At 45.8% G+C, this 26925-nt stretch overlaps 1 protein-coding gene across 1 annotated transcript in view; it reads left to right on the forward strand.

Annotated features, from left to right (window-relative positions):
- Positions 1 to 234: 234 nt before the first annotated feature.
- Positions 235 to 26925, forward strand: part of LOC144806671 (uncharacterized) — a 32387-nt gene continuing 5696 nt past the window's right edge. The window contains exons 1-2 of the mRNA XM_078672987.1: positions 235 to 356; positions 16085 to 16207. Of these exons, the coding sequence (XP_078529113.1) occupies positions 237 to 356; positions 16085 to 16207 (243 nt within the window). The 5' untranslated portion in view covers positions 235 to 236. The remainder of the gene's footprint in view (positions 357 to 16084; positions 16208 to 26925) is intronic.

Consider the following 26925-nt stretch of genomic DNA (forward strand, 5'->3'; position numbering starts at 1 on the left):
CCGCTGAATTCCAGATATAATCAATCTGTAAGAAAATAACATGAAACATAATTTGCACAAGCACCAATGCATCTTGGACAAGTGTCCTTTCTTTAGTATTTCATGCAAATTTTGCTGCAAGTTAAAAATATCTTGTGACACTTTTTTCTAAACTTCTAAAAAATGTCAAGTAACCTCTGTTTGGGCATTATTTGTACATGTGTCTGTTTCTCTGGGTTGTCATTACAGTTCGACTGATGGAATCTATCCGGCGCATGAACATAAACATCCTTATGGCTTTTTTGAATACATCTGCTTCTGCAAATTCAAATGAGAACATCTTGATATGTTGTAAAATCCTGGAACATCGAAAAAAGGTAACTGTGATTCTGCATTGCTTTACCGGGCATTCTAGGGAATAAGAGGCAATGTGCTTCATTTAAACATATGGTTGTCTCATGGTATGATATATTATTTATGTGAGAATTTCAGAGTATTATATGATATGGCAGTAGAAGCCTTATCGTGGAATACAGTCACAAAAACTGTCTTTGGTCCAGTGAAACTTGTTTGTATCACCTTTGTTCAACCCTGGGTATCTGGGGCTTCGAGCAGCGAAGCTTGACAAAGAAACTTAGTGTAAATCATTTAAAAGCACCAAACAATGGAATAGGAAAGTCACACAAGAGATACTACAATACTTTATGAAAATAGAACATATTTGTATACATTTTTTGAATCCATGTTCATCAAATTTCATTGGAGGTTCCAGAGATATGTATTTTGAAAACAATAAAAAAACTTTCAATACAACCACAAAACAGAACTGGTCAACAAAAGTTTGTACATTTGTTTAATGTTTAAAACAGTTAGTTTGTCAACTTCAGCCTGACTTAATGTCACTTTGGGCAATGACCTGTCCACCAGACCCTTTTCAGTTCAGTTCCAGCCTTTAGAAAACAACCAACATAGAGAACAATGAAGTGGTTCCTAAGCTGGGGATGAAGGCAGAAAAGATGTTCAAAAATCATCCTGGAGCTGTGCAGTCGACAAGGGTGAGCTGTGGGTGATTCCTTGGTGCATGGGTGAGGTGGGACAACTTTGGCCACTGCATGTGAGGTCCCATGGCATTCTCTTTGTGACAGTCGAAGGCAAGCAGCGGCTGGGCTACTGTGCTCCCGACACAGCAATCACTGCTAATATCCTTGGTAGAGGCTAGTGTCCCTCTAAGGCAAGAAATCCTTTGATAGCAGTTCTGGGTCCAGCAGACTCGAGTGCAACTTTTGGCTACATCGGAGATGTCTCTAGGAGCACCCAACAGCAGTCAGTGGTGATTCCTCTGAAGAGGATACTGCTTTGCCGGTTTCGGCTTTCTCAACTTTGGTATCCATGGTGCTGCTCCAGGGGGCCAACCAACTAACCCTTGGAGTCACTGCTTCAATCTGGCTCTGGGATCAATGTTTTCCCAAGCCGGGAGCCGCAGGCACAGTCCAAATTTTACTAGTTCAAAGTGCAGCAGGTGCAGTCCTTCCAACAGTGAATCCTCTCTTTGTGCTATTCCAAGGGCAGGAGAACAGTCTTTGTTGGGATATTTTTCCAAATCCAATGTGTACTGAGGTTTAGCATGCATGGGGTACCTATTTTATCCTGGGAAAGTGCCTGGGGGGACAACGTGGTCACTATCCAATGGGCTTGTAGGCCCACTCCTTTTTTGCGACAAAGTTCAAGTTATGTGTGGCATTTCGCAATCCCAGTGTGCAATATTTTTGCTACTGTCAAGCCCACAGGAAAACTGGTTTGAGGACAGTGTTTTCTTCTCCGTCCCTGCCTCCAACTTGTCTGCAGGAACAAAAGTCATCCTGCTCGGGTGTGTTGTCACCCTTTAAAGGGGGCATTTCCTTTGAGCCTGCCTTTTGGGCTAACACCTCAGTTGGCCTTTCTGGGAGAGGAGGTGACACCTCAGTCTGCGGCAACTGCCTTTGTGCTTAAGCCTTGGAGTTGTTCACATGTCTCCCCAGGTGGGCAGAAAGCTGTCTGTTGGCCCGGGCCTGCACAAAGCCACTGGACTATCTAGGGCACAGAGTGTCAACTTTTTAAAAGCTGCCTAACTTTAACAGTGACATTAATTTCGATTTGGTCATCAAGTTGAATTTGATGTAAGGTAGTCCCATTCAGAAGTTAGCCGGACTAACTTTCCTCATCAAAACAACAACTTTAAGGGTTTTGCTGCTAAGGCTATATAAACGTATATGTCTTGCTTAACAATATACAGCTCCCTGCCATAGGGGTCTATATGGCTTCCTATGGGGTGAATTACATATATCATTAAGGGAACGGGTGGCTTTGCCATTAATGGCAATGCCATAGTCAAACTAGCATTGTGAACACTACCCTTCTAGTCTGCAGTGGGAGGCTGGTAGCCTTCTTGTCTTTTGTCACACTCTGCACCATATACTAAGGACTCACAAGTAAGTTAGTGCTTGCAAATTGGGGTCATCCAATTCAAGAAATCTTTTATAATGGGTCAGTACACTGGCACTGGGGTCAGGTTAACAGGCCTAAGTGCACTGAGTCGGAAAAACAGCAACTAGTACTCAAATAGTGTCAAGAACTGGGATGGGAACATGCAAAAATCCCGTTCCCTGACAGTGTAGGGTTGTAGTGTGATGTGTTTGGGCCCTAGGGTACTGCAAAGGACTATGTGGTGTGAAGTAGAGTTGTATAAGGTTAGGTTGTCTTGGCTTGTAGTCCAATGCTTTGCTATAGTGTACAGAATAAGTAAGTTAGTGTGGTGTTGCAGTGTTATATCATATTTTTGTGCAGTGTACTATAGTCTTGTGTAGTTTGTCAGTGTCATGCTGTGCTGTAGTGCAGCTATGTGTGTTTTGTGGTGTTATATTGTAGTATGATGCAGAGATGTATTGTAATGCATTACATCGCTGTGTTGTGTTGCAAGTGCCTGGAATGATAGATTTTCATCTAAAGCATCCATTAAGTATACATATTGATATCGTACTTCATGGATGAGTCATTAGACAAAACAGTATTGTAACCTTTGTTTGAACATTTCAACTCTGTTCGGTCAGAGACTGTGGGAGAAAATGGCAGACACTAACCTCTCACCGAACCATGTAATGGCAAATTCTTTCTTGGAGTGAAGAAAGAACAGTTACACTGCTAGTTTGCTGTAAAAATACTTCGGATCTTGGGGTCTACAACCTAGAACCAGAAAGACTGGATCCTGCCAGGTATTCAAGATATCCCTGTAAAACAAATGTACATAACCTCATCAAAATGAAGATCATTTAAACACTCTGGTTAATCCAGAAATGTAACCAGAATCTTGCTTTGAGGGACTTATTGTGAAATACCCTGATCCTTATTACAGCAAATCTGTGAATGGAAAGCTCTCATGTCAGCTACTTTTGTCCTTACAATATTATGTTGAGTGTCATCTAAAGGAGCCGTTTGTGAGACGTAAGAATGCATGGCTAGTTTCTACTCTGGATAGGGATAATTGAGGAACATGTGGCACAAGGAAAAGGTAAATAAATACAGGTCAAAAAAGACTATCATCCCTATTCACAAAAGTAGAAATACCGGCAATCGTGCACATTTACTCTTAGACTTTGTAGTAACTTTACTGCTTTTGGCTATTCACCGTTTTCACATGTAAAGTTACAACACAGTGGAAATGTGCATATCCTCGATCCCTGAAACTAGAGGGTGGAGGCAAATTTATAAGTGACTAGTTGCCACTGGTAACCTTTCACACTTATTTCACCAGGGCAGAGTTCTCCTTATGGTATAGTATTGGGGATTTTTATTCTTTAAAATAAGTTAATGAACATATTTTAATGTATTTTTTTTTTTTAAACCTAAAAGAAATTGAAAATAAATTCTACAGCATTACTATCTTGAAAGTATGTTAAAATATTTCCTGTAAATATAATAAGCTAATACAAAATTATTTATTTAAATATTTATTTAAAAAATCAACCAGAAAGTAAAATGTATATTTTTATTTAATCTGAATTAAAAATTACTAATTGTTTGTTGTTAAATGTATTTAAATTATAATAACTGTGTAATTCGTTTATATATATATATATATATATATATATAAACATACACGTTTCCCACCAGTTCCTCTGAGCTCACAACTGGTGCCTCCAATTAGCGGGGGTGTGACCCATTTCATTCAACAACCAAAAAAGCAACTCGAACACTCCCGGGGCTTTCAACATAACTTTATTGGCCACATACGCGTTTCAGCAATCAGCCTTCATCAGTGTGGCAAAAGTAGATGTTCGACATAGGCAGAACCATGAGAATGTAAGCAATTTAATGTCACAATTGACTATTTTCTATCCAATCAGTAGACAGTAGTTGAGCCAGTAGGCAGATGGTGAACCAACATCTCCGTTTGTTATTTTAAGGACTGTGTGACTTGTATGCCCAATGGAAAATTAGAGATGTCAACAGTGATGTCACTGAGCATGTCACAAGTGATATAATATGTGACGTCATCAGCAGTGCATTGCATGGGCACGAGTTAAAGTTAGGTCTACTGACTATTTCTATGGTTTTGTACGAGTGGAATCTCCAACTAACTATAACGTCCCTGAAACCTATGTTTTTTTCAGTGTGGGGTCCAACTAGCCCACTCAGTACATCCAGTAAGTGCCACAGTGGAGCTTGCCTCTGATTGGCTGCCAACACTTGTAACCAGGAAGTGTTGACAGACACCTTGTCACTTGGTATGAGGAGAAAGAAAAACGATTAAAAAAGAAGAAAAGGTGGCAGGGTAAAAGCACCCTGACCACATAGGCCTGATCAGAGGGTCCCGCAGGGCCAAAAGAGCATTTTTTTGGGGGCTGTATTTTCACACCCAGCGTGACTCCGGACGAAAATATTTTAAAAAATGAAGCGCAGGAGCCTCATGTATGTGGCGCTCCAGAAGGTGGCAGATCAAAGGGTCATTAAGGGAACCATTGACTCCCATGCGTGCCACAGGATTAGGATATAAGAGCATGACCAAGGAGATGAGCGCGGTAGGGATTCCCAGTTTGATCAGAGCTTCTTTCAAGAAGGGCCACTCCAAGGGGTCAAACGTCTTTTCGGCATCCAATAGGGTAACTAAAGCAGGTGTTTGGCAGGAGATTCTGTTGACCACTGCAAAGAGATGTGGGTGACATGTTGCTTGAAAGCTTTATAGAAAGCTCTCATAAGGCCATCAAGGCCAGGGCCATTGGACCTGTCTAAAGAGTCGATCACCTGGGTGACCTCCTCGCAAAAAATCATCTTGCTAAAAAATTGTCATTGGCCATCAGTGGGCCAGACCTATGGCGATCTCCACCAAGTATGATGGGATCTCTGGTGCATTGTCAGGAGTGCAGGATGTACAAAGGAGTTCATAATAGCATTGGGACTCTGCCAGAACATCTTCGCCAGCAAAAACAGAGAACTCAGAGACGGTGCGCAATTCATCGACATAACTACCTAGGTGATTAGGGTGGATTATCCACACAAGAGTGCGGTCGGGTGCGCCCCCTCACCATAGCACGGAGCCCTAGTGTGTTTCCCTAGATATGCGATTTCCCTATCAGCCAGATCGCGAAATTCAGTCAACAATACTAAACGTCAATGGAGTTGGAGGCCGCCACCTTAGGAGGCACTTAAGTCTATACCTTGGAGGTTTAAAAGCATTGCGGTTGGGAGTGGATATCTCATAGGATACTCAGATGCTTGGATATGCACACCCCATGGATATATGCTTTAAAGGCCTTCCAGAGGGTTGCCTGTGTGGAGACCGTACCCGAGTTCATTGCGAAGTAGTGGACGATGGAATGAAGGAGTTCGCTACAGAACACAGGATCATGTATAGCCTAGTGATGGATACTCAAGGTGCGCTCTGACCTACATCCATAGGGGACCTGTAGGGTTAAGAGAACAGGCTATGATCTGATAGAGTTTGCGGTAGAAGTTTTACCTTTGTAGTCCAGAGTGAAACATTAGCAGACAAGAACCAATAATTTAGCCATGTCAAAATATCATGTGGGGCAGAGTAAAAGGTATAACCAGGTGTGGATGGCTGTTAAGCACATCAGATATCCTGTAGAGCATAAGCGTCTGCAATATAAGGTGGAGTGCTTCCCATGATTGGGGATAACCATTCAGCTGGGTACTAGAGTCAATGCTAGAGTATGTACCATCTTGAAATCCCCACTCAGAAGAGCAAAGTTGGCATCTGCATGTCCCATATGGGCATAAAACTCCTGAAAGAATTGTGGATACTCAGTGTTCGGGGCGTATATGTTGACTAATAGTACTCGTTTGTCAGTGAAGCTGCCTTGTAGGATTAAATAGCATCCATTTGGGTCCGAGTGACATTTATGGAGGGAATAGGGGCTGCTGCTTTTATGCATGAGGGGGCAGAATCCACAGGAATAGGAGCCATGAGAGGAGAAATAGCGGGGTGGGGGCCCCAAGTAGTCGCATATGATTGGGCGCCATTAGGTAGGAGACGTGTTTCCTGAAGGAAGGCTATGTCGCGACAGATATGAGAGGACTTGTTTGCCTTTACGTGGATTATTGATGCCACATATCTTTCATGTAAGGGAAGTAATGTCTATCACCTCTACAGGCCCTTTCTGAGATGGCATAGAGTAAACAGGTGTTAAAAGAACAGCGCCATGTCATACGCTGGCATATAGTGTACCTGTTGTGCAAAGGGTAACAAACAAATACAAAACTGAAGAGAAAGCAGAAAGGGCCCACACCTATCCCCCCCCACCCCCACTATATAGGAAAACATCCAATAAAGCCCCGAAAAGGAGAAACAAAGAACTAAACAATCCCAATGAGGCTACTGCAGTGTTCTCCATGGGGGAGAGTTGACGTGTTTGCTTGGTGTGGCCCGTTCCTAGAGGAATGGCTGAAGCAGAAAGGAAGAATCAACCACATATAAACAGCATTTGTATGGAAAAAGTAATATGAAAGGAAATGATGAGCAAAGCATACTGTCTGGGGCAGTCCACATGTGTTATGCAGAAGTAGTCCCTATTTTGAGGGAGAATCCAAATACTGCAGGCCATATCAGCTCTAAGGGGACTAAGGAGCAGGAGTCGGTGATCCAGTACTTTGTAGCGTGTTCTGTCTAGAAGAGGAGGACTTGAAAGCAAAGTGTTTGCAAAAGTCGTTTGCCTCTGCTGGGCTGTCAAGGAGCGAGGCCTCCCATTGACCTCAACTCATAGACAGGCAGGGTAGAGCATATCATATTGAAAGCCCAACTTGCGGAGAGAGTTCTTCACATCGCTGAATTTCCACCAGTTTCAAAACCTTCAAGGTGGGGAGTCATACCCTGGGTAAGGTCCCAGCTTTCTCTTACCTGCTGGTGCTATTTGATGCTAATATGAGTTTTAAACCCCTAGTTGAGGGTAAGACTTGTGATTTGGTCAAGACCACGGGGACTGTAGCTAGCGTTGCACAGAGGTTGGCCTCATGGTGACTGGACCCTCTAGTTAAGTATTTTAAGTCCAAGTGCTTCTCCAAGGAGCTATATGACAGTGATGTATGGGGTTACATGACGGTCGATAAAATTGAACTCACAGAAAATACATTTTAAGGTGTATTCTGCGGGTCAACAAAGTACCCCAGCTTTTTTTGTTCGTCAGGAACTTTGTTTTAGATACATTGGTGACCTTGTTGCTCTCAGACCCTTGCTGTGCTGGATCAAGATATAGACTGGAGAGGGATGCAAAATAAATAGACTGATTTTGTCTGATTGTCTGACCCTTGACAACATGCATCAAATCCCTTGGATTGCTTATATGAAGGCAGCTTTTACCAGCATGGGTTGGGTGAACATATACTGCAGTTATTAGTCCCCGTACCCCCTGGAACTCAAAAGAGGGAGAGACTTGTTTCTCAAAAGTCCCTTATTACAACATGAACACATAGAGCTTGTGAAACCCATTGTATAGGGGCATTTATTTTTAAAAACTGTTCAGGGTATGGAGCTTTCCTTTCACTCCTATCTAATGAAAGGTATAGATTTTTGTTGGTACGATTCAAGGTTAATGTTAGACCTGTCAGGCCTAGGGTGGTCTTCCCTATTTTTTTTCGCCTTGGCCTCATTTTTCCCACCTACTTTTTGTTGGCCATAGGTCTCTGGGCACCTTCCCATTGTTTCCCAATGTTAAGGTGCAGGTGCTCTCTTCCCCTAAGATGGCTGCCACTGACCCCTGCTACGGCAGCGTGGTCTTTTTAGGTGCACTCTAGTAGCCAGGAGCTGACTGGAACCCTAAACAATGTACCAATGCCAGCCTTCCAGCCTGCCCATAGCTAGAATGAGGGAAGCTCCTGGAACCTTCTAGAACAGGGGAGGTGACACCAACTGCCACTGCCAACTGCCAACTGTCGCTATATAAGGAAAGGGAGGGTAACTTTCCAGTCAGAGCCGAGTAGAGAGTTGGGGCATCACTGACCTGGGGGACCCACGCAGGAGATTTAGCACTGGGAGTGACAGGGCTTAGGTGCTGCCTTCCAAGTAGAGTGAGGAACCCTGACCTAGCCCACTGATCTGGCCCAGCGGGAGGGGAACCCAGGGACCACCTGAAGTGACCTGCTGTAAAGCCTTCAACTCTACCCCCCCTCAAGAAACCAAGGAACTACAAACAAAGGGCGTCAGAACCAACACGCGCCAAGAAGAAGCTTTACCGCGCTAATCAGGAATCTTGGGGATCAACCAGGTACTGATCTGCCTGCCAAGCGCTCTCCCCTCTCTGCGCCAACCCCCCCTGACTGAACTGCGAGCCTAAACCTGAAGTGACTTGGGCCACCTGAGAAGCGCTCTTCCCCCCCCTCAGCGCTAGAATGCTGACCTGCCTGATAGCTGCAACGGCTATTTTGCATGTATTATCTATCCAGCGCTCGTCAACTGTGCCCCCACTGGGAAGCGCTGTGAGGCCAGAGCCCCTGTCTTTCACGAAGCGCTGTGAGTCCAGAGCCCCTTTATTTCACGAAGCACTGTGAGGCCAGAGCCCCTTTCTGTCACGAAGCGCTAGAGTTGAGACTGCCCCCTCAGCGCTGCGGAACTCACCGTCGCAGCCTGGCACTCCCTGGGCCGGTGCTGCCTTCATCACCCCCTCAGTGGCCCCCGGGACCAGGAGAGGGCCGCCGCCACATTCCACAAGGCCGCTCCGGGCCCAAAGCCATTGCCTCCCCTGTCACATGGTGAGGGGACGCCTGCCGCGTCACCAGCCGCGCCCCCTCCACCACTTCCTGCTGTCGAGCGTGAGGCCTACACGCCCCCGCAGGCTGCTCTGCAACCGGCATCTGCGGGCGCGCCTCCTCCCTGTCTCCTACGATTGGTCCTGGGCCCAATGAGACTCGGTAGGTCTGGGACCCGGGGCAGATCCCGCAGCAGCGCTCGACGAGAGCAAGAGATCCTCTCCTGCTTGCTGCACCCGCGGGGCCTCGTGAAGCCCGGCTGCACCTCGCGACTGCCCCTCACAGTGCCAGACCACCGGAGAGCTCCCGAAGGAGCCCGAGCCCTCCTACACCAGTTGACCCGCCACAAGGGCCCCGGAGGGCCTAAGATAGAATGTCACCCCCAGGGGAGGAGGGCGGAATTCGCCCCTCCAACGGGGAACATCGTGGTTGGGCCCTGTTGGCCTTAGATGACTCTGGGTGGTGGAGAAGTTCTTGCGAGACTGCCAGGTCTCTGAACTGGGCCAAGACATTGGTTAACCCCTGCCTGGGGTCCAGACGAATGCCAGCTGGTGTAGGCCCTGATGCTTGGGTAATGGTGGTATAAGGAAGTGCTTTTGCTGAATACAGGGGTATCTGTGCCTTAATGAATGCCCAGTTCTCTCACCTAATGAGCTGATGCCCAATCTTCACTGTGATGTCTATTAATACAGAATGAAATGTTTTACTCCTACTTAATGGACGGTTTACTCTTGCCTAAGGCAAAGTTTCCTGGATGCTTTTAGTCACTAAATGAGATGGTTGCTTACATGAAAAAATGGTTATTGATGCTTGATGCAATGTTATTTGAATGTCTTTATAAAGGTTGCCTTGCAGGTGCTGATTAGGAACAAGGTTGTTGCCAAGCCCACGGTTATCTAATATTTAATATTTATTCATTTAAGTATTTATTGCTGAGTGATGAGACACATGTGCTTTTAAGGGAAACTAATAAGTTATTGCTACTGTGAATTTTTGATTGCCCTGATTCTAATCTTATATAAAAGCTTAAAAATTTGAATCAAACGTAACTGGTGTAGTCTATGTCCTTGCCTGCACTTATTGTCTCAGTGGATGCGTGTGCTGTGTAGTCACTTAACACCTGAGCTTTCAGGTGCCTAGCTGCTCATGCCAGGCTACCCCCGGGGAACTGGTGACCTCAGTTCCTACATTTGGTGGCGAGCGGTGGGATCCAGGACCTGTGACTATACAGCACCCTCCAGTTGGACAGAGTGCGCTGCAATTAGACTGGACACCTATCGTGCCTACAACCTTTCTCAATTAACCCCCCCACTGTCTAGCCTGTAGAGTGCGTAGAGACCTGTGTTGACCCAGTATTGTACCCACGTCCTAATATCTTTCCTTGATTTTATCTGGGTCCCCACCTGGCAAAATGGAGTTCCAGCTAGCCGATCTGGAGGAGTACACAGTGGTGCAGCTTAGGGAATTTTGTCAGGGGATGGGGGTGCCGGTTGGGTGGAGAGCCGCAAAGGAAGAACTCCGTACCGCCTTGAGGGCATGGGTAAGGGTCCACCCAGAGGAGAGAGGGAATGGGGAACAGGAGGGACAGGTCACTCAAGGGGAGGCGGGCACTCCAGAAGACCCAGGCCTGCTCAACATTGATATGTCTGACAATGTGTTGCCAAGAAGACGTTCCGGGGCAGGGAGTATCTGGGGGGAGTGCGTCATCCCAGGAGTATGAGGACAGGAGGGAGGAGAGGCGATTGAAGTGGGAGCTTGCCAAACTAGAGCACGAGAGGGAAAGAGAAAGGGAAGATAAGAAGCTTGCTTTGGAGGAAAGAAAGATAGCTATGGAAGAAAGGAAGTTGGCGCACAAGCTCCAGCTTAAAGAAATGGAGCTGCGAGCATTGCAATTGGGTGCACCAGGAAGTCCCAATGGTGGCAGCGTACAAGGGGTTCAACAGGAGCCCAGATTTTGGTTACCCAAGGAGGTGATCGCGAGCTACACACAGGGGGATGACATTGCTAGGTGGTTGGAGGCGTATGAAGTGGCCTTGACCGCCCATGGGGTGCCTGAGAAACACTGGGGAGGTGGCCTGTATTGTTATATACCTCCCAACATCAGGGACACCCTCCTGTACTTGGATAAGGCAGACCAGTTCAGGTATTCCCCCATGAAGGAGGCGCTCATTAAAAAGTTCGGCCTCAACCCTGAAAGGTATCTCCAAAAGTTCCGTGGCAGCCATAAGCTGTCCACTGAGAATTGGGTGGATTTCTTTGACTATGCCCGTAAGGCTCTGGATTGTTGGGTGCGTGGCAGCGAGGTGCATAATTATGAGGGCCTGTACAATCTTTTTTTGAGAGAGAACCTCTTGGATAAATGTTTTCCGGAGCTGTGCCAAAATCTGGTGGACCGCAAGCTGACTGATCCCCGTGAGCTTGCGGAGGAGGCGGATACTTGGGTCAGCACCCGGGTGTCACACAAGGCCCCCGGGGGAGATGGCCCAAAAGGCGGACAGGGCGGCCCCCAGAAGAAAGAGGGGGGAGATAAAAAGAAGGAGTTCTCACGAGGCCCACAAACTAGACAGTTTGGGAGAGGAGTAGGTGCCCCACCTCAGTCCAGTTCCCCAAAGCCCACTTACCTTGACAAGAGTCAGCAGCCAAAAGTTGTCCGGTGCTATGAATGCGGGGATGTTGGACACTACAAGGGAGATGCCCAGTGTCACAAACGACCACCAGCCCCCACAGGTGGCAAGAGTCCTGGGGTGGCTAGTTTAGCGCTTGGGATGGAGCTGCCCCTAGATAGGGAGGGGGAGTAGACAGGCCTGACCCTGGTTTCACTTGGGGATAGAGAGATGGTCCCAGTGACGCCCTTACCATGGAATACTGCTAAGTACCAGCAGAGGGTGAAGGTCAATGGGGAGGAGGTGGACGCTCTGAGGGACACAGGTGCCAGCATGACCACCGTAGTGAGGCGGCTGGTGTCCCCTGAGCAAGTACTACCTGATGTGTTCCATCCAGCTGTGTTGGCTGACGGCAGTCTGAGCTACTATCCCGTGGCTCAGGTTCCCTTTGAGTGGGGAGGAGTTCAAGGCCCGTTGAGAGTTGCGATAAGCTCTGCCTTGCCTGTGGACTGTCTGCTAGGAAACGACCTGGAACATACCGCCTGGAAGGAAGTGGAGTTTAAGGCCCACACTGAGATGCTGGGGTCACCAGAGTGGACTTGTGTGGTCACGCGGTCCATGGTTGCCCATCAAGAAACTCAACTCGGGTTGGAGCCTGAGACAATGGCCCAACCCAATGCTGGTCCTGAAGGGGAGAATGGAGTGGAGAACACACCCCGTGTGATAGATGGGGAGCCTGTGGAGGTACCCCCGGAGTCCGTGGAGGTGGATGTTGTTCCCGTGGGGGACTAGCCGACCCTTGCCGAGTGGCATGTGGAAGGAGGGCCTACCCGGGAGGAATTCTGTTGGGCGCAAAAGGAGTGCCCCACGCTTGAAGGCATGCGGCGACAGGCCGAAGCCCAAGTGATTCAACAGGAGACCGGCAGTTTTCACGTGTACTGGGAGAATGGCCTCCTTTACAGTGAGCCTAAGGTTCCGGTGCATGGATCCTCGAGGGCCTTAGTGGTCCCCCAATGCTACCGGGCCTTCTTATTGGAATTGGCGCATGAGATTCCTTTAGCTGGACACCTGGGCCAGGACAAGACCTTTGCGAGGCTAGTCCCACATTTTAATTGGCCCAGGATGAGAGTTGTCTCTGACACCTACTACAAGACCTGCAAGACTTGCCAGGCAAGTGGCAAGATGGGGACCAAAATGAAGGCCCCTTTGGAACCGCTCCCGGTGGTCGGGACCCCTTTTGAGCGGGCCGGTATCGACATCGTTGGGCCGATAGACCCTCCGACCTCTGCGGGACACCGGTTCATCTTGGTGTTAGTGGACCACGCCACTCGGTACCCAGAGGCTATTCCTCTGAGGACCATCACTGCACCTGTGGTGGCGCGGGCCCTGATGGGGATATTTACCAGAGTGGGATTCCCCAAGGTCGTGGTGTCAGACAGGGGCACAAACTTCATGTTGGCCTACATGCAGGCCATGTGGAAGGAGTGCGGAGTGACCTATCGGTTCTCCACTCCTTACCACCCCCAGACTAACGGGCTCGTAGAGCGCTTCAACAAGACCTTGAAGGGTATGATCCGGAGCCTGCCAGAGGAATTGAGGTGAAATGGGACATCCTCCTCCCTCCTTGCCTGCTGTTTTCATACCGCGAGGTACCACAGAAGGGAGTCGGGTTCAGCCCCTTCGAACTGCTCTATGGCCATTCCGTTCGGGGGCCCCTCAGCCTTGTTAAGGAGGGGTGGGAGAAGACTTCGAAGAAGCTTCCCCGTGATGTCGTCAGCTACATGCTGGCTTTCCGCAGCCAGATGGCCAAGCTGTGGAAGGAAGCATCAGACAACTTGGAGGCTAGCCAAGCCGTCATGAAGGAGTGGTATGACCGCAACACTCGGACGGTGGAGTTGGACGCTGGACAGAAGGTGTGGGTCATGGAGCCTGGGGAGCTTAGTGCCCTCCAGGACCGGTGGACTGGTCCGTACGAGATTGTTGAGCGTCGAGGCCAGACCACCTACGCCGTGGATTTGAAGACCCCCCGTCAGCCCCATCGGGTGCTCCACGTCAACCGCCTGAAGCATCACCATGAGCGATCAGAGCATGCTCTCCTCATGGTGACGGATGGGAGCGAGGAGGAGGAGAGTGAGCCTCTTCCTGACCTTCTGGCGGCCCAGGAGAAGGATGGTTCAGTGGAGGGAGTTGTCCTCTCCCCATCCTTGACCCCAGAGCAACAGAGGGACTGCCGCCTGGTATTGGCGCAGCACGCCTCGTTGTTCTCCCTCATTTACACATCTGTGTACCCATGATGTGGACAAAGGGGATAGTCCGCCAGTAAAAAACAAGTCTTACCGGCTGTCCGAGAAAGTGAAGAACAGCATCCAGGGTGAGGTGGCCCAAATGCTGGAGCTGGGGGTGATCGAACCCTCCAGCAGCCCGTGGGCTAGTCCGGTTGTGTTGGTGCAGAAAGCGGCCCCACCGGGCACCACACCAGTACTTCGGTTCTGTGTGGACTATCGGGGATTGAACTTTGTCACCAAGACAGATGCTCACCCGATCCCACGGGCGGATGAGCTGATTGACCGGCTGGGAGCAGCTAAGTACCTCAGCAATATCGACTTGACATCAGGGTACTGGCAGATTGCCATGGTCGATGGAGCGAAGGAGAAGACAGCGTTCTCCACCCCGAGGGCCACTTCCAATTCAGAGTGATGCCCTTCGGGCTCAAGAATGCTCCAGCCACCTTCCAGCGGTTGGTGAACCAGGTGGTGTCTGGCTTGGAGTCCTTCTCAGCGGCGTACCTGGATGACATAGCTGTCTACAGTAGCACCTGGGAAGACCATCTGCAGCATCTCCAGGAGGTGCTGCAGGCTCTGTAACGTGCTGGCCTCACCATCAAGGCTAGCAAGTGCCAGATTGGACAGGGATCTGTCGTGTACCTGGGACACCTGGTGGGCGGGGGTAAGGTGCAACCCCTCCAGGCCAAAATTGAGACCATCATGGCCTGGGAGCCCCCCAAAACCCAAACTGAGGTCCGAGCTTTCCTCGGCATCACGGGATACTACCGCAGGTTCGTCAAGGGATATGGTACCATCGTAGCCCCCTTGACTGAGCTAAAGTCCAAGAAGCAGTCCCGCAAGGTGATCTGGACGGCTGCTTGCCAGGAGGCATTCGAAACACTGAAGCGCGCGAGGTGCACAGCTCCGGTGCTGGCCACTCCTGACTTCCAGAAAGAATTCATCGTGCAGACGGATGCCTCAGAGCATCTGTGGCCAAATCAAAAAATAAATAAACAAGTACAGTCTCCTGTGCTTGTTTTCTTTAATTCCCTGGGCGGGTAAGGTCCCATGTTTTTGTTTTTTTTACAGAGTTTCATATAGCGCGAACTTGACCCGAATCGGGTATCAAAGCGCTTTACATAGCACCAGTTGTATTACTTGAGGGCACATTAATTTTTGTATATGCATATAGGTCAGAGGTGTACGTGGCCCACTTCCCAAGGATGAGCCAACCCTGATGTCCCCATTTCCCGGGGACCAGCTTTATAAAATATTGAGAGGGCAGCTCATAGGCCCCTTACCGTTTTCAGCCTTGGACTCCATCTTCTGGGGTACAGATAAAGGTAAGAAGGGTGAGGGGGCACGCAGACCCCCTCCCCGGGCTGATTCAAGCCCTAGGGACCCCGTTCCCAATGGTCTGGCACTGTTACTAATGGGGAGTAACTATACCTTGTGCCCTAAGGCAACTATAACTCACAAGGTCACCATGCACCTCACATTTTACTTCACTCATGACATCTTCTCTGATATTATTGATAATATCAGTGCAACTTTTGCTGTCAAATTGTTCATGAGATAACAGTTCATGGCGGGGTTGAGTTATAATTACCTTAGGCACAAGTTATAGTTACTTGAGATAACTCTAGCTATAACTGCTGAATTTCTATGGTTTTGAGTGTGGAAAATCTGAACCTAACTGTAACCTCCCTATAACCTTTGGTTTTTAATGAATATATATACCCTAACTACCTTTACCTAAAGCTCTCCCATTTAGTAATAACTATTACCTGTTTTCCAGCCACTCACTCCCATCCCTCCCACGGGTAGTACAAAATTATAGTTGTATGTGTAGGGCAAAGATCTCGTAGTAAAGATAAGAGAGGTGGAGGCAGAGGTCTTCAGACAAAGGTTTTGGGATAAGCATTTTGCAGTATGTTGCAGTTTGTGAATAAGTTCCTGATTGACTCTGTTAATCACATGTATGAAATGTACTTTTTCTTCCAGTTAACACTCATGCAGGAACTAGCCATTGTACATTCTATGTATACTACCATCACTCAAAGGGAGGTGACAATGAGCAACATGTTGGTGACTGCTGACACTCTGGATAGCATCTTGACGGACTCGGTAAGTAACAGGTTCTCACCGACAGATGGTGATCATTCATTCAGTCTTGGAAAACCTCAGAACCTTCAGGGCAAAGCAGAATTACTTCTGATCCTTCAGTCAGAACTTTGGTATTCCAGATAGTTCCATCATGGTCTGCAGCCGGTATGGAAATTAGCAGTGTTGCGATTGAATGGTTAACAGGGTTATACAGATGGCTCTCTCAAAGTATCTGAAAAATTTTGCACAGGATGATTAACTTGTCGCCACAATGGATGTGGGTAGAGAGCCTGGCAGAAGTAGTGCATGGGAGACGCAATGGGGCACAAAAAAACCAAGATATTACTGACATGAAAAAGTCTAATCAGTTACCCAAAGGAAATAGAAGGGATTTTGTTGGAATTGGGGATATCATGGGAATTACAAGAAATATAGCAGCTCTTATAATGAGAACACTGTCTTAGTTTTACAGTGGGTGGGAATGTAGAAATCAACAGAACTATATATCAGAATATTACATATAGAATATCATTTGACAGAGGCAAGATGGCGGCCCCCAGCTCAGTCCTGTGAGCTGGTAGCTCCTGTCCTCCTACACCCGTGAAGAAGATGTACTGTGGATAGTGAGAGGATGAGAGGGTGAAAGTGGGTCTGAGCACTTCCCGAGGTGTGCGAAGCTCAGTCCTGGTACTATTGGCATGTTCAGGTTATCTCAGCAAAATCCGATTTAGATACATTGTAGCCACAAGGGGCCGGGCGTAGACGCCGAGCCAAGAAGCAGCAACTGTTGCAGGCAAAACTACTGGAGAGTCGAGAACAGGATATCGCAGAACACCGATAATGCCGCCTAAAGGAGCTAGAGGGAAAGCCCAGGCCCTGGCTGATGGTGCTACTGCTGCTGCTACAGTGGCAGCTGTTGGAACTGTCTCCAGAACGGTAGGAAAAACCGCGGAGCCGCTGAGCCGTAAGAAAGCCTCTAATCTCAATGGTAAAACAAATAAAGGCGAGAGCTGTGCCCGTGGTAACTCTACGGGCATGGACAGTCCCGCAAAATGCACTATCCCGCAAATTTTCTCACAAGGCAAAGGTGGGAAGAGTGGGAAAACGGGGATCCAGGGTGTTCCGAATCCCCAAACAGACAAGCTCCTAGGAACATTGAGTGTTGAAGCTGTTGTTGGTTCCCCCGGTCATCATGAAGGAGAGTTCAGGTGCTCAGCAGATTTCTCTGTATGACGCTGTTGCCTTGGACAATTTAATATCTGGCAGCAATATGGATCTGGCTAATGGCGCTGGTAAAAAGGATGGGCGCAATCCTGCAGGAGTGAACAACAGTGGGGTGAACCCCTGGAACTGGGTTGCCGAGATACTGAACCAGTTGTACCACAGAAGCTTTGTAATGATAATAACATTGTGGTTAGAAGTGAAAATGGCTCGGTTGGCTTGGCTGGGGCTCTTAATAGGACAGAGTCACTCAGTCTGATTGATTGATTGATGATTGAGTCTAGATTCACTAACGAAGGAGGCGGAGTTGGTGGATCTTGTGGATAAGTTCTTGTCATTATCAGATCATTCGGATATATCCAATGAGGAGATGATGAGAAATGGGAAAACGCATATGGCTCAACATTGGGAAGAACTGAGTGAGCATAGTACTACACCCCCTGAGGATACGGAAAGGGATTCATCGGAGGGGAGCCCCCAGACAATGCAGAATAAAAGGGCTTTGACAGAGGAGTCTTGCTACTTTGCCAATTCCTCTTTACCGGTGCAAAAGTCAATGGTTAGAACCCCGGATAAATCTGACCCCTCTGTGGTGCGAAGAACACTAGAGCCATCAGAAGAGGTATCCTTGAGTCTTATATATCGAACAGTGATTACTCACAGGGAGGAAACGCGATTAGAAAGCCAAAGGACACAGAATGTCTGTCGTAAATTACAAAATTCAGTACGGCGTATCGCCAAGACTTGCTCAGAGTTTACTGCAAGAATTACCGAGGCAGAAGCCTGTATTTCGTATTTGGAGGATAAACTAGCTTCACAAAAGACGATGAATGAGACTTTACGTGCAGTGAAGGATGATATGCTATGGAAACTTATTGATTTGGAGAACAGAGCTCGGCGGAACAATCTGCGAGTCTTTCAAATTCCTGAGGGGGTTGAAGGACAGGATCCTTGTAAATTTATTATTGAATTGTTTACTGAGGCGTTTCCAGAATGAACTCAATGGGTCTGGCAGACAGAGGATTCAGAGGGCTCACCGTTTTCCCTTTTCTGTCCGGGCCCGGCCAGGTCAGTCGGCAGAAGTGGCTAAACCAAGGGCCATACTGATTTAATTTAACAACTTTTTTGGCATGAGAAGCAGTTCCGATCTGGCCTGTCCCAATAGGAAAAGAGTTGGCAAGGGGGTTGAATTTTTTGTTAGGCCAGATTACGGCCATCAGACGGTAGAGAAACGCTGACAATTACCTCAGTTTATTCTACCATTTCAAACTAAGGGGACCCAAGCTTTCTTACTACAGCCAGCCAAACTTAAAATCATCCATAAAGGGAATACTAGGTTTTTCACCTCTGAAATTTTGGCGAAAGAGTTTCTGCAAACCCTCAAAGAAGGATAAGGAGGGATTAGGCTTATAGAATTATTATCAGATTTGCAGCTTCCTTTTGTGCTCTTATGCCTAATTATTTGCATACCTCTTGTTTATGAAGTTGTATACCCCCCAGCTGTTGATCTGTAGGTTAATGTTTTTTTTGTTAGGTTCAATTGTTGGGGGACTTCACGGGTGTGGGTGGGACTTTTAGGTATAGGGAGCATGTCACCGCTAGGACTAACAGTCCTAAAGCCTCAAGGTAGTGGGGCTGTGGGGTGTGCTGTAGGGGTGGTGTTGGGGGGAGGGTGGTGGAAAGGGTAAAGAGGAGGGCAAAAGTAAAAGAAAAAGGAAGATTCAAAGCAGCAAAGAAAAGTACAGAGGGTTAAAAAGATTTGCGTATAGGCCTGTAGGTATGGCAACCTTGAATTTATGGCAAATTTAGGCCTTCGAATATGGACACTGAATGTGTGAGGGTTAAATAATTATAATAAAAGGCAGAGGGTCTCCAGATCGGGATGATTTTGGGCCATTGTGGAATGTAGGACGGGGGGGGTATATTTACCCTCTGTACAATATACGGTTCTAACCTTGATGAAGCCCCAATATTGGAATATTTGAATGGGGAGCTTGCTACATGGCCCATTCTGTTATTCTTGTGTGGGGATCTTAATATAAATTTGACCTCTGACGCTTTTCAAAATTGGAGGCGAAACTATAAAGGTAGGAAACCCCGGATCATCAAGGCTCTATTTCAATTACTAACTGATCATGGGCTATTGGATGTGTTGAACAGCTTGCATAGGCAAGACCCAGGATATACATTTTATTCACAGCCCCACAACAGGCTTGTACATCTTGATTATTGTTTTGTACCTACATCAGTGTTTACTGGGCTGAAAATCTGTGTATACCCAAGGATGACCTTGGACCAGGCACTTGTGGTAGTTGAAATCCCGGCACTTGCTCGGTGTGTAGCCCCGAGAACGTTTACATTTGACAGGAAGCATTTGATGGATAAAAAATGTATTGACCACATGACGGTGTGGATAAAGGAATTTTTGCAAATTAATAGACACTCCGCGTCCTGAGGGACTGTATGGGATACATCCAAAGCTGGATTTAGAGGGGAAACACAGAGCCTTGGGTATTTAAAATTTAAATTAGTGAAACAGGCATTGCAGGTTTTTTATGATGAGCTTAAGATTGTCGAAGAGGAATTAGTTAACGGGTTAGCTGCAGGATATAACACCACACCACTTCAGAATAATCTAGCGAGATGTTAGGCCAAAATTAATCTAGAATGGAGCAAGGAGAGCACCATAAAATATCAAACATATAGAAAAGAGTGTCACGAGTATGGCGAGGCCACGGGCCGATGTTTAGCCTAGAAATTGCAAATATAAGAGGACGAATAAAGAATGGATGGGGTTATTGTGTCTGATCCCTAGGAAATTCTTATAGTGTTTCATGATTTTTATACAGAATTATATACAGAGAACGATACTGGGGGCCTTTCTCTGACAGATATGGGACTTCCAGCCACTTTATGGGGCCAATTGGCTCAAACGGATGTTGAACCTATTAGGATGGGGGAATTAGAGCAGGCCATGAATTCTCTTGCAGTAGGGAAAGCTGCGGGACCAGACAGACTCCCCTTGGAAGTATTTAAGATCTTTTTTCAGGAGATAAAAAATGATATGCTTAAAGTTTATCAAACTTCACAAAAAGGGGAGATTCCACGAACCTGGTCCGAGGCCAATATTTGTGTGTTGAAGAAAAAGTGGAAACCATCTGAATTACCGGGGTCTAATCATCCAATCTCTCTTCTTAATGCCGACGGTAAAATCTATGCAAAAATCATGGCCACCAGGTTGGCAAAAATTATACCATCAATAGTATTGTTAAAACAACACAGCTTTATACCTGGGAGAGGGACCGTAGACCATGTGCGTAGAGTAATTACTCTCCAAGATATCGTACAGGTAGAATCTCGAGAACTTGGCCTGATTTTACTCAATGCCGAAAAGGCGCTTGACCGGGTTTTGTGGCATTTCCTCTCATGGGGACTGCAACACATGGGTTTCAGGCAGGGCTATATACGTGCTTTAAACGCCCTTTATCATCTCCCCTCAGTGAAAATTTGCTCAATGGGATATTACTCAGAGACCATCGCGATTTCTAGAGGCACACGACAAGGCTGTCCTTGTTCACCACTTTTATCTGCGCTGTATATTAACCCTTTTATTCTTAGGCTAGAACAAAGTAGAAAGATTTTGCCCTGTAAAGTACAACAAGAACAGTATTCTGTAATGGTTTATGCCAATGATATAGCGATTGTTACTTGTAATCCCTGTCTCGCTATACCTGAAATAGAATCCCTGGCGCAGACTTTTGGGGCACTTTCTGGGTATAAACTTAATACTGCTAAAACACAAATTTTATGTACAAGTCAAGCAATGGATGGGGATGCTATGTGTGTTAAGGAAGCTATCTATCTGGGTATTAAGATCCGTACCTCTGTTTAAGAGATCATTGAGGTTAATTGGGGCGATATTATTTGGGGAGTAAAATGCTCACTTGAAAGGTAGGAGAATCTCCATCTGTCATTAGTGGCAGAGCTAACGTTCTGAAAATGAATGTCTTACCGCAAGTTATGTATTTTTTTAGGGCTGTGCCCCTGGAGGTATCCTATAAGCAAATTCAATATTTACATATTTACAATCTCTCTGTACTAAGTTTATGTGGGCCCCTTGGAAACCTCGTAGGGCTCCTTGATATATGACTCCTTCTTGAGAAAGAGGAGGATGGCCTATCCCTGACTTTGCTTTGTATTACTATTCCTGTATTTTGGTTAATGCACGTATTTTACGTACTGGAGAAGAGATTAGTAATCTGGCCAAAGCCCCCTCAATTTATCAGATGATTCTAGGGTCAAAGGTCAAGCATTGCCTATTCAAAAGAGTGGACAGCAGTTATTTTAAAAGAACGCACTTCAAGGTATTAAATGCTGTGTTTAAAGTCTGGAAGACTGTACGGAAAAGCTTCGAGATTCCAGTACTTTCCATGTATACCCCCACTAATGCCACAGGAGTGCTGCCCCCGATCTTCTGGGACCAGGTGGCCTTAGGCTTGGGAAGGAAGGGGATTACTTGACTTGGCGACTTATATCATGATGATGGGAGATTACACTTATTTGCGGAGTTGGCGGATAAATTCCATCTACCCACAACTCAATTTTTTAAATACTTACAAGTAAGGGACTTTCTGGGAAAACACCCTATTTGCATTATGAAGTTTAAAATTGTAGAATCTATTAGACAGCAGGGAAACATCGAGCTAATTTATAAAACACTGTTAGAGGGCAGAACGGATGATCTAGAAAAATATAATATGAGATGGAGAACATGGTTGGGGAACCCTGAAATCTCATTGGAAAAATCCATTGATTTGACAGGGAGGATCTTTCCTGCAGCCAGCCTTAAAAGTCATCATTATAAAATGTTATTAAATTTGTATCATACCCCTCTTAAAATGATGAAGTGGGGGGGGTCAGCATGGTGGGAAGTGTTGCCTCTGTGGAAAGAATAGTGCAGACATTGTGCACGTGTTTTTTGCATGTGCGGTATTGGACACTCTGAAAGAATCTATAGAGAGGTTTTTGTCAGAAATAACCGGGGACTGTGTTAAAATTTCTCAGTCTATGATGTTGCTTGGTATTGGGGAAGATTTCCGCCAGGGGCAGCTACTATATGAACACCGTTATCCTATTTTTATGGCCACGGTGGTTGCTCAGTTGGCAATTGCCTCACTTTAGCTACAGCAAGAGGCTCCACCCTTTGAGATGTGGCGGGCCAAGTTTCTCAATGAGTACCACATGGAATACAGTTTATATCCTGTTAAAGGATATAGAAAAAGGAGATTAGGGTTAATGATTTGGGGGGTGATGAGGGAGGGGGAACATGCTTTACGACACGGATGTTACCCCGCAGTACCGTTACAACGCGTATTTCAGAACGCAAGTCGTAACCACGACTTGCGCTGGAGGGCGCTAAAGGACAAGGAATAGTAGATTTACTAGTCCAACACCTTCCCTACTGTACATAGGCTGGTGTTGGAATAGTAAATTAAACTATTCCTAAGTCCGCACCCCTACAGCGCAAGTCGTGGTAACGACTTGCGTTGTAAAAGACGCGTTGTAACGGTACGCGTGGTAATACCACACGTCGTAACACGTACATCCGTGAGGGAGTATATGACGGGGTAATTAAGTCTATTATCTATCATATAGTTTGTACCTCATGTTAACTTGATGTCGAGGGCATTGGTTAGGATTGGGGCTTAAAATGGGCAATGGTGGAAGTCTTGATGTATGTGTTCAGTTATGTATTATTTACTTTGCTGCTATGGAATTCTAATAAAATTTAAAAATAGTCCATCATTTGACATAAAAATCATGTCCTAAATGTGGCAATAATGTTTATGAACAATGTTTAGTACAGAGTAGTATGTCAGTCAATATTCTGACCATGCTATTCAGGTACAACACCTTCAATAGAATTTGACAAAGGATGACAGATTTAATAAATTAAGGGCTGTCAGCTGCAACTGTGTCATAACATTATGTCAGATGGACCTATATGATAGATTAGGTGCTAGTTCAGCTGTGTCTGCAGCAAGAAGTTATATTTGATTTCACAGAGTTTGAAATTCAGCCATAGTATTTCTATTTCAATTAAACTGCAAACACTTAACGTAACACTGTATCCATACACATTATTTTTACAATGGTCTTATTAACTAAGTAAGTTTAAGTAAGTCCGTTTTATTTGTAAAGTGCATAGTTAATTAAAACCATTGTACAGATAAAAAAGTAATTAACTATAAAATATGGCATGTTAAAACAGTTTTGTTATGTACACACCGGTTTCTCATGTATTTCCATTAAGAATTCTTTAGGAAGGAGTAAAATGCAATGTGCTGATCTTTTTAACTACCATCTCTGATACTATTGTGGGTGCAATATTCAATTATTCCCTTTTAAAAGTTTTAGTAAGGAGTTTCTCTGCTGTTAGCACTCAAAAGACAACAGTTAATTTTTTGTTATCTAGTGTTTGAATGTTATGTGTTTTATCATTCCAGCTCCTTTAGTTTAGTGTAGTAGTACTTTAGAGTTGATAGTGATGAATTATTATATTGATATTAGGGTGTGTCCTGAGGAAGAAAGAAATAGTGTGCCTTAAATGGTCTGCCTGTAGAAAATGAGTGTACTGAACATCATTATGCAATGCACATTAGGGTAAGCATGACACTCTCATACTTTTGTAGGGAAATCTGACACCACCAGCTAAACTATAACCTGCATCTACACTGCACTTCCATACCACACCTTCACTACCTACATCGTACATGAAACCTACATCCCAATGTTTGCTGTTCTACACTCCTGCATCACAAAAGACATCAGTTTCAACTAGCTAGCATATACTTCTTTCCCTATCACATGCAGCCTAGAGGTCAATTACACTCTTTAAATCAGGAGTCTCAAACCTTCCCTGAGCTACTGTCTAATATAGGAATTTTATAAATGCACACAGAGACCAAATAACTTAAACACTGCCCCTAGAGTACCCTTAAGTTCTTCATTCCAGATACAGGGAGTATAAAGTATTAATAGAACAGGAGCTGTAATGCAAAGGTTTACAATTGGGGTCCCTGAGGATCAGTGTTGTCCCTTTGCTCTTGAAACACCTAAATTGAGAGATGAGTATAAAAGAGGAAGATAAATAAAACAAAAAGAAAGAATGACAAAATAAAGAAAGAAATCAGGAAAGAAAAACAGAAAGAAAGGAAGAAAGAAAGAAAGAAAGAAAGAAAGAAAGAAAGAAAGAAAGAAAGAAAGAAAGAAAGAGAAATATAGGAAAACAAATAACAAAATAAAGGAAAAAAAACAACGAGGACAAAATACCCAGAGAAAAGAGTCAAATGCAGGAAATGAAGGAAGAAAGCAATTAAGAAGACATGAAAGACGAAGAAACAAACTAGGAAAGGAATGAATGAAAATACAGGAAGAAAGAAGGCATGGTAAAAAAGAAGTACGCGAAAGAATGAAGAGCACAACAGAGAAAGAATAAAGGAAGAAGGTGAGAGAAAGAAAAAGACAGCGAGAAAACAATGGAAGGAAAGAAAGAAAAACAATAAGAGAAAAAAGTAGAAGAAAAAAGAAGGGAGAAGATCAGGTCAGAGGTGGAATTAAGAAAAGATCCTTGTGGATGAAGAAAGGAGCAAAAGAAAAAAACAGAACAATAAGTAATAACACCAAAAGGAGAAATACAGAAATACATTGAGAAATGAAAGAGAGACATAAAAGCAAGGAAAACAGAAAGACATGTAAAAAGAGGCTAGAAAGAAGTAGAAAAAGAAGAAATTATTTTCAGAAAAGGGTAGTCTGCATCCTCAAGCACTGTCAGCGTTTGAGTAAATCATAGGAACGGGAGCTGTGTTTTAAATAGCTGTGTTATCAGGTGGGCACCTGTATATTCTCAAGCTTGTTGACAGGCAATTATCATATGTGAGCTACTCAATGGCAGAGTGCGAGCTACTAGTAACATGTGATTGATTAGTTAGAGACCATTGCTTTTAATCCACCAATAGGAAACACGCCACTTCCTACTCTTTAAGTCTCTCTTACTTCTGTACCTACATTCCTCCTCCTTCGGTGCCCTACATTAACACCTGCACCAGACATCCTATAAGTTTTTTATTTTTTTTGAAAACATATTTTATTAGGTTTTCATGCAATGCACAAACAATTCACCAATACATGCAACTTCATTACCTTAGTCTCGCAACACTTGACCAATAATTGTGTCCCCATCCAGATTTTGCCTCGCCCCGCCAAGTCTGTGTTAGTCCATCCATTTGTTCCACATATAGAGTGAGGCCTTTCTAATAGCAAGAGTTATATCCCAGTGAACCCGAGACACAGTTCTACAGGGCTAAATTGTGTTGCTCTTAGCCTATTCAGGCACTTTCAGCCTCCATGTTTCATCATGTATAAAAACGAACAAAATCCCCCCTTCAACTCAAACTCCCCGCCCTCTACCCCCCAAACCCTACCACCTACCTCCCCTCAGACATGTCGCTTTCCCTAGCCGCGCATGTAATGCTCATAATGTGTTCTGCATACTCCACCCTAGTCCTATGTCAGTAGCCCACATCTCCGCCGGAGGGACACTCCCACTTCCACGCTCGGTCCTCCCATTCTCTCAACTCACTACCTGTTGTTGCAGTCTCATATAATAAAGAGGGCACCAATAGCCAGCGAGGTCAGTCATCATCCTCAGTTGGATTCTTTTGCAAATCCACCAACGCCACACAGGCCCTCGCCGACTCCCAGAATTTGTTGTTGTCAGTCCTCCGAGCTAATTGGAGGCGGAGCGTCCCCTCGCAATCCTCCCACTTAGTAAAGTCACTTAGCCAGCGCGCAACGCTAGGGGCCGTGGACGCCTTCCAATGGCTAGTGATTTCACGCTTGGCTAGAACTAACCCCAGGTCTAGGAACTTACTGGTGGTTTTGTTGCGGGAAGTGTGGGGAAACCAGTGCAACAGGCACACCCCTAGAGTATTCTGCAGGTCCCTCTCTGTCACCTCCGTCAGTTTGGCCAGTACCTCTCCCCAGAATCCACGAAGCAGCAACAATCCCAGAACATGTGTATGCATACCGCACCCTCCAGTCTGCATCGTGGGCAGGTAGCGTGGGAGCCAAAAAACTCATTAATTTTGTGAGGTGTAAGATATGCCCGATGAAACACATAAAATTGAATAAGTTGGAATCTCGCGTTTCGGGAACATTTCCAGGCCCGTTCCATTAACAATTCACAAGGTTTCTCCTCTATAGGCGTTCCCAGGTCAGTTTCCCACTTAATACGCAGTCCCTCCAGAGGTGTCTTCAAGCCCTGCGTCAACCTCCGATACAAGCACGTCACCGCCTTGATCCTACCTACAGAGGTGACCACATATTGGCAGGGAAGTAAGACCCGTGGTTTCTCTAACCCTTTTTTCCAGTGCTTGCGCAGAGCAGCGGTTAATCCCGCGTGCAAGAGAAAGTCCTGAGCAGAAAGTTCGTGCCTCTGCATGAGGTTTTGAAATGGT

The sequence above is a fragment of the Lissotriton helveticus genome, unplaced genomic scaffold (assembly GCF_964261635.1).
Source record: "Lissotriton helveticus unplaced genomic scaffold, aLisHel1.1 SCAFFOLD_424, whole genome shotgun sequence".
Lineage (NCBI taxonomy): Eukaryota > Metazoa > Chordata > Amphibia > Caudata > Salamandridae > Lissotriton > Lissotriton helveticus.